General features: G+C 34.2%; 1 protein-coding gene across 1 annotated transcript; it reads right to left on the reverse strand.

Annotated features, from left to right (window-relative positions):
* Window positions 1-11,410: 11,410 nt before the first annotated feature.
* LOC131603159 (monothiol glutaredoxin-S4-like) lies at window positions 11,411-11,719 on the reverse strand. Its single transcript, XM_058875431.1, has one exon. It carries the CDS (start codon window positions 11,717-11,719, stop codon window positions 11,411-11,413), a length of 309 nt encoding a protein of 102 aa, XP_058731414.1.
* Between the last annotated feature and the right edge of the window lie 628 nt (window positions 11,720-12,347).

The raw sequence follows: 12,347 nt of genomic DNA on the forward strand, positions 1-12,347 counted from the left end.
CTCCTCCTTGTTTGGTTCTTTGATTCATGGTTGGAAAACATTCGTTATTTTGGAAATATTCAAAGCTCTCAAATTGGTTTTAAAAATCTGGAGTAATTAAGTGTTTGAAAATCTTGATTTTTCATATTGATTCTCATAGAGAGGAAATGAGTAACTTATATTCTTTGGTAGATCAAATGAGGCTATTATGTCAAGGAAATAAAGGCTAAATCTAGAGTGAGTGTGGATCTTTGGTCCTTAGATAGAACTGAAGACTCTTAGATGCTTTAAAGATTAAAATTCAACTGGCTTAACGAAGGTGATATTAAATTTTCATATTTTCATGCCTTTGTTAAGAGTAGGAGTTGATGAAATATAATCTTAGTCCTAAAGGTTGGTGAAGATTAGATCGAAGGTGTGTCAAAATTCGGAAAGAGGTTTATAATTATGTTTTAGGATTCTTTGTAGAGTCAAATTCAGATAAACCTCATATGACGCACTTTATAAACCTCATAAACTTTATCAATTTAAAATAAACTAATTGTTCAACTTTGTAATTAACTTGGGATAGAGAATTCTAATTTGTGGTTAGGGAACTAACGCATTTAGATGGCCTAATTTTGCTACCCAATTCGCCGAATGAATTAGGGAATTGTAGTTCAAATTAGTGAGTTGTACACAAAAGATTGGGTACAGAGGTGTTGTTAATTCACCTTAAATTTATAATGGCAATTCGATTCAAATAAGCACATTCATCAATAGGGAAAAAATAGGGGATTCAAATATGACCTTTTTGTTTTCTCATATGAAGATTTATTCAACTTTTAGCATTTTCAACATACTTTCAAGTACCCCCCCCCCCCCCCCCCCCCCCCCCCCCCCCCCCCCCCCTCCATTTTAATATTCGAATATCATGAATTTCACCTTGTTTAAATAGAAATCCTTGTGGATACGATTGTAGAAATAATTAATTCGATACACTTAGTACACTTGCTAATTAGTCATGAGTGTTCTTGAAGATCAAGACGTCTATCTAAAGTCAATAATATTTTCCAATGAATTTCTAGTGAAGACATATGTTTTAAGAATCAATGATGGTTTAACCTTTCAAATTCTCAGATGATGGTAATCAACATAAAGATATCTTAAGACTCATCAAGAAGACTTAAGGTTCTTGTATGATGCTAAACTCAAAGGTAATGATGTTAAGACTTGAAGCTTCATACTTATGAAAGAGAGGAAGTGTGAAAGCTCACTTGGCCGTGTCCGTCTGAATGACCAGTGTCTTATATAGAAGCAAGGGTATTTATAGAAATACTATTGCAAAATCACACACACGCTAAAAATATTGATGAGTCTCTCTCTATTTTATTTAAACCACCAAAAATGGTTTTTAGGCCTACCTCATAGGTTAGGAGAATGTTTGGTTTATTGAGGCATAACCAGTTGGTTAGGAGAGTATTTTTGAGGCCTAATCGATTAAATCATGCTTGGTTGAGTCTAAAATTTAATTGGGAAGGTTTGTTAACCCTCTATCAAAACCATCCATTTGTGACTCATTGTTTGTTTCCAAATTTATACAACGCTTGGCCTATAAATATAGAGATTTTCTATCCCTTTTTCTCATCTAGAAAATGAGCTTAAGTCTCACTTTTCACTTTCTTTCATCATTTCTTTAAATCTCTTTTTTATTTAATTATATTTTATTCATAGTGCTTCGAGAGAATTCTTGTCTAAGTGAGGTTCTTTGTTTTTGGTGAGGGAATTATTATAGATTTACCTAGTGCGTATTATCTCTTTAGTAAATAATTATTCCCTAGGAAGTATTTATTTGTGCTGTAACCTAAACCAGTTAAAATATATTGTTCGTATTGGGGGGTTGTCTTAGGAAGTCTTTGTTTGGTTCGAGAGTTTCACCTTGAAGAAAAAGCATTTTTTTTGGTTTGTGAAGATCAACTAGTAAAATCTCCTTAATGATTCTTATGCTCAACCCAATTAAAAACTCTATCAGTTCAAGATCAACCTGGTTAACATGTCTTTTGGTTTCTAAGTTCAACCTAGTATAAAAGCTCAATAGGTTTGAGATCAACCTAGTAAAAATATCAATTTTGCTAGTGGTCATCCTATGTAAAACCTAGGTTTGGATTGGAGGGTAGCCAACTTAAAACTCTGATTTGGTTCAAGATTAGCCCGTGCAAAATCTCTTTTGGTTATGAGACTCGCCGTTATAAGCCTAGTTCACTATTTGATTTGAAGTTAGCTTGGAAACTTCGTTTTTGTGTATAAGGATATTGTGGGCAAATCCATCTAAAAGTTATCAAGTTTATTTATTAATCTTAAGGATAATTCTCGCGAGTGGGAGTAGTTCATTCATAGGTCGAATTTGTATAATTCTCTGGTGTTTCTCTCTTCCCATATCTCTTTCATATTCGATTTATTTTCTGTACTTAGATCTTTCGCTACCTTTTTACTCATTTGTCTTAAGAAATATTTTGAAACTCTAATTTTCAAAATGATTTTGTTTTCAACCAAAGATTTTAAACCTCCACAATTCACCCCCACTCTTGTGTATGGAGTCACATGTCCAATACACATCTAACTAACAATTGAACTAGTGATAAGTGCCAAAATGTTGTTATTTAGAGTATATAATTGTGAATATATTCAAATTATTTAGTTTTCATATGTTTTATATACCGTTTAATAGTTTTTCCTTTGTTTTTATAGGTATTCATGCTTATTGGAGCCTCGAGGAATAAAGTGTCGAAGGCACGGCTCCGATTACGCGATTTTGGATCAAATAAGCAAGATTTGTGCAGAGAGGTCCGCTTAGCGGCGTCTAAGCGGGCTTTCCAGTGGCGAACCAATTTTCCTGGCCGCTAAGCAGAGCCCTGTTTACTGTTCTAGATATTTTTGTAATACGTGTAGTCCGCTCAGCGAGGTTTGGCCGCTAAGCGGCCGTAGCAGAAATTGTGTTTATATTTCTTCATTTGTAACATTTCTAGGGTATGGTTTTGGAGAGTTTTTGGTTCCAACTCCATCATTTTCATTCTTAGATCAAGATTAGCTTAGAAAACAACACCGGGTCATGCACTTGGAAGATCGGAGGTGGATTTCTCATCAACCGGAGCTGACAACCCGCGAGATGTTTGGTTTATCTCTTCTATTCTCTGTGTATTTTTTTGTGTTGGGTTTGTTTGTATAGATACTTGAATCTTATGTATATTTACCGATTATAATGTTATGTTTAACTTGCTTTACAAATCTGTGTTGATATTATCCTGGATTTTTGCTCTATGTTGGGGATTTGGGTTGCTTTAGAGATAAACTTCTTGAATCCTTATCTAGGATGATAATCTGTTAGTTCTGAACTCTAGAGATAGATTTAGAGCTAGCATTCACCGTGGGTATCTGTACGTAATGCTTTTGTGTTTGAGCGGCGGGCGAGAGATCGCCGACGCGAGAACACGGATGTTCTCGTGACTTTGCGTTAGAGATAACCTTAGTTGCGAGATGACCTCGTTTGTGCTCCAGAGATGGACGCTTATGTGAGAGATACGTGATGACATAGATGAGTATCGTGGGTTGAGTATAACGGGTTGGTAAGTGTATGTTTGTGAAGAGTGAATATATTTACATTCCTGATAAGTTATTTCTCTTCTAAGAATGTGTTTATTCTTTTCCTGTCTATATCTTTGTTTACTTTTTGCTCATTCAAACCCAAGCTCGAAACCGTAGAAAGTGTTGAATGGCATCTCTCCATCTCTGGGGACGATAAATCCCGGATCAATATTTCCAAATCTTGTTTGTTGCTTGCCCTATACTGCATTCAACAAAATGGCGCCGTTGCCGGGGATGGTTGTTGAATTGCATCGCAATAGTTGATATGGTTTTGAGCTTTGTATATATCGTATATATTGTATAGTTTCACTTGTATATATATATTTACTTGTACATGTTTACATGTTTATGTTCACCATATAAGTTTACTTGTATATGTTACATATAAGTATACTTTTATTGGTAAATGTTGGTGAAACATGTTGATCTCGGATGAGCTCTTTAATAACAAATATTCACTTTTCAACTTGTGAATCCAACATTCACCAATTTTCTCTTTTTTGTATGATAATAGTTATATGTGTTTCATGTTTGTATATATGTTCATGTATATATTTGTATACTTGTGTTTTCCTTTATGTTCGTTTAATCATTGTATATATTTGTACCCGTAATGTTTGTTGAGTGGTTGGTTAGGATACTTTCCTTAGGCTTGTGCGGTGAGACGTTACCATGGCATAACGAGAGGAGGCTACTTTCCAAACACCAAAACAATAAAGGCGTCGAGCTAACGACGTAAAACAAGCGCTTGTTGGGAGGCACCCCAACGGTTGTAAATTTTTGTCTATATTTCAGTATTTGAGGTATTTAGGTGAAGTGGAGGAAAATTGGAATAGGTGTTTCTGTTCTGACTTTTCTGGTTTTTCTGTCATCCGCTAAGCGAGCCTAGCTCCGCTAAGCGATGACAGTAAAATTTTGTTTTTTTGCTCTGTACCAGTGGGGTTCCCATTCCACTTGGTTCACTCATTTTTCCCACTTTCACCAAGGCTAATTAGTAGTATATATTAGTTTTCTTTTTCTAATTCTTTTATTGGTTGTTTGTACTTGAATTTTGTCGTTGATTCGAAGATTTTTGAGGTGATTTTCCAAAGCTTGAGTGTTTCAACTTGCGGATGTATGGTAGGATATTATTTTTGAAGTTGTATCATTCAAGGTACTCATTTATCGCTTTCTATAGCATAGCATGTTTAGGAAACTTTTCATTTGTACAATTACCATACAATTCATTCTTTTGCATTACTTGCTTGTTGATTGAATCACTTTAGTTCCCAAACCATAAATGTGAGGAAGCTTTCCATTGTTCACATATGCTGGAGGCCACAATCTTTGTTTTAACTGGATTTTATTATGCTTAATCTTTTGTTTATGTTGATTTTATGAAAGCATGAAAAGGATCAAGGCATTTTGTTTCATTTTGAGCACAACCACCATAACCAAATAGTCAATTCACCTTGTGAGTGTGTGATCATTTGTTAACCCTTTTGAGCCTTTTTGTCAATGTCCATGTTGTTTTTGCTAAATGCTTATCTTTGAGTGTTTAGTTCTCATTTTTGCATGGAGGATTGATTCTTTATTTTCTTGAACCCTCAACCATGATTTTTGGTATGAATTTTTACCTTGCCTTAGAAGTAGGGAGTATTCACATGATGATGTGGTTGAATTCAAGTTGGGGAGAAAATGGTTTCTACTTATTTGGTTGTTGCTATGAGTTTGAAAAGAAAAAAAAAGTGAAAGGAAAAAGAAAAAAAAAGGAGAAAAAGTCTTGAAAAACAAAAAGAAAAGAGAAGTGAATAATTGTGCTAATAAGTAGTATGTATTGGTTTGAGAAACTTGTGGATAAGGAAGAAGTTTGATCGGAATTGTGTTGTTTGAATCTTTGATGGATTGATCACTCCCTTAAGTTTAGACAAGTTTTTGTTTCGATTAGCCTTAGGACTTATCACTTGTTTATTAACCAAGCCACATTACAACCTTGAAAAGCCCTTGTGATTCTTGCTTTTGTATCTTCAATGTGATTTTTGGATGAATGCATAATTTAATCTTTTATTTGCAAGATTTTTGGATGAGTGTTAAAAGTCCCTCACCTTTGTGTGTTCTTCATCCATTGATGAAATTTTGCTAGGTGTGATTCATGAGATAGCATGTATTGTGTTAGAATGTTTTGTATGCTTTTTGTGCTTAGGATTAGTTTCATTTACATGTTGTCGTTGTAGTATAGTGGTAAGTATTTACTTTGTTTATACGTTTTTGTATTGAACCATACATTTATTTTTGGTTTTCAAAACTTGTTGATTCACGATTCTTTGGTTTATTGCTTTTGATTCTTTGATTTATTTGACATTGTTTGAGGACAAACAAAGTTTTAAGTTGGGGAGAGTTTGATAAGTGCCAAAATGTTGTTATTTTGAGTATATAATTGTGGCACTTATCGATTCTATTCATTCCGTTTTTGTAATAAAATCCCCACTTTTGTGTATATATTCACATTATTTAGTTTTTATATGTTTTATATACCGTTTAATAGTTTTTCCTTTGTTTTTATAGGTATTCATGCTTATTGGAGCCTCGAGGAATAAAGTGTCGAAGGCACGACTCCGATTACGCGATTTTGGATCAAATAAGTAAGATTTGTGCAGAGAGGTCCGCTTAGCGGCGTCTAAGCGGGCTTTCCAGTGGCGAACCAATTTTCCTGGCCGCTAAGCAGCATCTCTGGCCGCTAAGCGGAGCCCTGTTTACTGTTCTAGATATTTTTGTAATACGTGTAGTCCGCTCAGTGAGGTTTGGCCGCTAAGCGGACGTAGCAGAAATTGTGTTTATATTTCTTCATTTGTAACATTTCTAGGGTATGGTTTTGGAGAGTTTTTGGTTCCAACTCCATCATTTTCATTCTTAGATCAAGATTAGCTTAGAAAACAACACCGGGTCATGCACTTGGAAAATCGGAGGTGGATTTCTCATCAACCAGAGCTGACAACCCGCGAGATGTTTGGTTTATCTCTTCTATTCTCTGTGTATTTTTTTGTGTTGGGTTTGTTTGTATAGATACTTGAATCTTATGTATATTTACCGATTATAATGTTATGTTTAACTTGCTTTACAAATCTGTGTTGATATTATCCTGGATTTTTGCTCTATGCTGGGGATTTGGGTTGCTTTAGAGATAAACTTCTTGAATCCTTATCTAGGATGATAATCTGTTAGTTCTGAACTCTAGAGATAGATTTAGAGCTAGCATTCACCGTGGGTATCTGTACGTAATGCTTTTGTGTTTGAGCGGCGCGCGAGAGATCGCCGACGCGAGAACACGGATGTTCTCGTGACTTTGCGTTAGAGATAACCTTAGTTGCGAGATGATCTCGTTTGTGCTCTAGAGATGGACACTTATGTGAGAGATACGTGATGACATAGATGAGTATCGTGGGTTGAGTATAACGGGTTGGTAAGTGTATGTTTGTGAAGAGTGAATATATTTACATTCCTGATAAGTTATTTCTCTTCTAAGAATGTGTTTATTCTTTTCCTGTCTATATCTTTGTTTACTTTTTGCTCATTCAAACCCAAGCTCGAAACCGTAGAAACTGTTGAATGGCATCTCTCCATCTCTGAGGACGATAAATCCCGGATCAATATTTCCAAATCTTGTTTGTTGCTTGCCCTATACTGCATTCAACAACTAGATATCTCCATGAGAAATACTAAGAACATTCCACCATGAAAACCACGACAAAAACACTCAGACAACTATCTGTTCAAACACGTGATTTGATTCTTCTACCAAGTAGAGAAATAATACAATATGGCATTAAACCTACAAGATACCATTTCCAGGCCAGAAAGATGTCTTTTTTATTCCATATCCTTCACACTTCTTGATGAATAAAAAAATGATATCATTTTGAGAAGTACATATCTTCATGATCATAGTGTTAATGTAACATCCAACTTTTCTACTCTTTTGATTAATAGATATTTATAATGTATACTTAATAAGAGAATTATTTTAAGCTTGTTAAGTGTGTTGATAACCAAGGATGTGTTGCAAACCATAGAATTACAAGATTAAGGGGGTAAAATAGACATTTATCCTAAAGGGTATTTTAGTCTTTTCATAAAATGTTTAGGGAACTTCAACTCAAGTTAATAGTAATTAGAGTTTGAAAAGTACAATAATTTTGTTTATTTTGCTAGATAAAATCACAGTTCGAATCTACACTTCAATTTCGTTAATTTTTTAGTGTTTGAAAGTGTGATTAAATCAGGACATTCACTTAGTTGGATATTGAATGTAAAAATTTAGGAGTGCTTCTATAAGTTAAATTTGAATCGCAAGATGGTCTGACTCGAATCAGATATAGTTTTGGAAAATAGAATTCTACTTCTATGAGTTTTATTCGAATCTCAATAAAGAATGACTTGAATCATAGAGGTTTAATTCGAATCCTAAAGATGCTTGATTCGAATCAAATTTTGGTAGTGGATTTTGGATTTTGACTCTATAGTCTTGAATCCAATCATAGATATGAATGACTTAAATCTCATGACTCGAATCATAAAAAGCTTGATTCGATTCATGGAAGCCAATTTTCTTGGTTCTTGGATCTTGATTCAAATTATTCACTCTCTTAACTTGACTCAAACCCTTTGCTCTTGACTCCAGCACATATATAAATCATTTTTCCAAATCCATCTCATAACAACTATATGATTTAGAACTCACAACACAATTTTTTCTCAAATTTTTTCAAAAGAATTTTGAGTTTTGTTTTGAGTTTGCAACTTAAATATCTCTTCATCTCCAACCTTCTGCGCTTTCTATTGTTGTTTCAATTAGATTCTCATCTTAGGTGTGAGATTTGTGTAAATATGTTTGTTTGTGATTAACGCTTTGTGAAGATTTTTCAATATTTAAAGGTTGGCATCTTTGTGTGGTGTTGTGGCTGGAATCGAAAATCCAACAAAAAAAGGAGGTTATTTTTTCGAATATTACTTCAGTAAAGCTGTGTAGAAGCTGCTAAAAACGAAGTAGGAGTTTTTCTCATCTTCATATAGTTTAGGTTCAATGAACCGGTGGGGTTGTGTAAAGGTTGTTGTAGAATGGAAACTTGGAGCAACATTCTTGAAGTTGGAAGATAAAATTCAAAGTTGAGTAAAGATTTCATGGAAATCCATGTCAACTATTTTTTACGAAATTTCCAAAAAGCATACATTTTGTGTATATTATGGCCAGTCCAAAAATCATACATTTTGTATGAAATTTTTGCTATGTTAAGCGATTTTTATCAAACTCCAATTTTTAAAAAGTAAACATTTTTTAAACCTGTCTTTTTGAGAAAAGTCTATTGAACCCCCCTCTAGGCTATTCGAGTTAATATTCTCCCCCAACAGTTGACCTTAGCGTTGGTATTTTGATCAGTTCTAACAACTAGAAATTAAAATTATGGGTAACAATGATTTGAAGGGAACATACAATAGAATCTTGTTTTTTAAAGGCGAAAACTATGCTTATTGGAAGGATAATATGTACGCTCCCTTAATATCAATAGACAAATTGCTCTAGGTAATTATGACGAAACACACCTTTTATCCCTAAAGGTGAACTCGATGGCGTATCAACTGTAAAATCCCCTAAGGATTGGTTAGATGATGATACTATAAAGGCATCTTATGACTTGAAGCCGAAAAACATACTCATTTAGTGTTAAGCACAAAAGTGTATTGCTTTTTCTTTTTTTTTTTGAAATCTTGGTATCCAGTCTTGCGACCGACTAATCTAAGAGGACCAATCCCACCGTCCACTAGCAGGGCCCCGTTTAAAGCCAGAGCAGAGCTCTATATGGACTGGCCCACTACAAGGATTGTTAGCATCTAGTATGATTCGAACTCGGGACCTTGAGAGGAGCACTCTCTCAAGACCTAAGCCTCCACCATAATTTCACATCATAAGAATACACAACTAATGTGGAATGCTCTTCATGTAGCGTATAAGGGTACTGAAAATGTAAAAGGTTCTATAATTAACATGTTCACTGAGGGGTGTGAACTATTTCGTATGTGACTCAATGAAACCATGAATCCATGCAGATGCATTTTCTCCACTTAATCAAGAAGCTAAAAAATTGAGTAATATCTATCTAACCAGGATTGTGCTAACAAAGTTTTGATATCAATGTGCAAGAAATAGAAACTTAAGGTAACCCACATTAAGGAATCACAAAATCTAAAAACTTTGGACTAATTAACCTTGTTTGGAAAACTTAATGAGCATGAAAATCGATTGAAAATGCTTACTGCAAGTGAAGTCAATGCTTTAAAGAAAGAAAAAGAAAAAGAAGAGAAGCAGGACATCTCCTTGAAAGCCTCATATTCCAAGGCAAAGAAATTAGAGGAAGATAATGAAAGTTCTGACAAAGATTTTTTCAAAGAGAAAGAAATGGTTTTGTTCATCAAGTGCTACAAAAAATTGTAAATAAACACGGACTCAAGCACTTTGATCAGAATATGATTAAATTTTTGAAATCTCATTCATGTAAGAAAGAAGAAAAGAAAGAGGAAGAGAATATTACTTGTTATGAATGTGAAAAATCTTGTCATTGTCGTACAACATGTTCAAGCCTTAGCAAGAAGAGCAACAACAAGAAAGATAAAGACTCCTAGTAGACGAAAGGTAATCATAACAAATGTCATAAAGCTTATATCACTTGGAAAGACGAAGATGAAAGTTCTTCTTCTTCTAGTTCAAGCTTAAATGATAATGAATCTGCAAATCTGTGCGTAATGACGCTCGAAAAACGGATTAGAAGTATACGATTTTGATTATGATTTTAAAGCGTCTTGTAATCAATTGTCAAAATCTTTTAGAGAAATGCATGATGATGACTTAGGCGCATTTAAGAAAATCTCTCAACAAAGCTACTTATTTTAAAACTTGAGAGAGAGGTTTCTAAACTTGCGGTTTGTAATTTACAAACTGAACCAAACCGCGTTACGTTACAACCAACATTTACTTAACTCGCATCCAACCCAAACTCAAACTTATTATACCTTAGCCTTACGATTACGAATGATTTTTCCTTCCTCACACTTAAGGTTTCAGTTAAGTCTTCTCAAATCTCGCCTAGCTATATCACACCTTCTTCTCATCTTCTTTTCCAAGTACATATCACCTCTTCTTCTCTAGTCTCTCATCTCTTAAGTTCTTTCTTTTTCATCTTATTATTTTTATTCTATTGTTCTCTCTTTCAATTACGTTTTTAATGCTCATTTTGTTCTCTAATCTCTCATATCTTTTGCTCTTTCTTTTTACGTTAAAAACGCTCCAACCGCACCACGAACACCTCTACTCGGTATATAATTGGAGGCACATAGCAGTACAACTAATTAGAGAAACACATTCGTAGTTTCTTTCATAACCGAGCTTATAAAATAAGAATATTGCAACATGAAATCATATATGTTAAATACAAAACAACAATTGTTAAATGCCAAACAATCTTTTGTCAAACTTGTATTCTTGTTGTCTTGCTTAAAAAAAAGGCTTGAACTCTTAAGTCTTTTTGTTAGTATTCATTGGGTCTCAGCTCAACTCATTATAAAAAAGATAACTCATTCCATTAATAATTATGAAAATATAAGATTACATTCAAAACCAAAAAGCTAACTGCTAATTGTGCACTTGGATCTCTGTCATTAAACGGTAACCCTAAGTTAGAAAGATCCTTCCGCCATAAACTTTATAATCTAACTATTAGCACCAAACCAAAACTGTTACTAAATTTTCTTTAGAGACCATTTTAGTGATGAGTTGATGAGCTTAAACCCAAAGAGCTCCAACTTTTCTAAGCATCGGTTTCAAACCGCGGTCAAGGTGAAGACTCATGACTTGGCTAGCTCCGCCAATAAGTTCACCACCAATGTAAACAGTTGGAACAACTGGAGAACAACCAAGTCTTGAAAGTTCTTCCTCAATCTCTTCCGGATTTGATATTTCATCAAGTTCATAAACTGATGCATTCACACCAAAGCCAGAAAAAAGTGTCTTTATAGAATGACTCATGCAACATGAACTCTTGCTAAATATTACCACTGGCTTTTCTGAAACCATATTTTTCACTCTTTCCATTGTGATACAAATGTAGATATATGAGGAATGTGTGTTGAGTTAGGCAAAATGTGACATGATTTATACAGGGTTTTAAAGGAATAATTAAGTTAAACCATGTTGGAAAATGGAGAAAAATTAAAGGAGGTAAGTGAAGGATACTACTGTATTAGATAGTACTATTCCTACTAGGTGACTTTCGGAAATTGATAAAGCAATAAATTAAGTCTACTTTTTGATACTAGCTAGAGCTGTCAAATAAGCCCCATAATTAAAAGCCCTAACTATTTGACCCCACTAAAGCCCCAATATATTAAACCCCTAACTATTGAGATTTATTTTAGGGCCTAAAATTTTAGGCCCTTTAACTAATGCATTTTTTTTTGGCCCCATTGAGAGGGCCTTATTTTATTAAAAAAAAAACACAAAGACTTCATACTGAATCCATTTCCTGTAGCACGAAGACTCAATTTTGATATGCAACAAAGAGACTCTTACACTTGGAAATGGTAACAAAACCATGGGTTTGTCTCTTTATATAGAAAAATTTCCTTCTAACAATGTTCCAATTGTTTTCACGGGTCTATGTGACAAAGTAATGGAATTGAGAAAAGTGAAAAACAAGATTGTGGTGTGTGAAGACTCTTGC

The sequence above is a fragment of the Vicia villosa genome, linkage group LG1 (assembly GCF_029867415.1).
Source record: "Vicia villosa cultivar HV-30 ecotype Madison, WI linkage group LG1, Vvil1.0, whole genome shotgun sequence".
NCBI classification, from domain to species: Eukaryota; Viridiplantae; Streptophyta; class Magnoliopsida; order Fabales; family Fabaceae; genus Vicia; species Vicia villosa.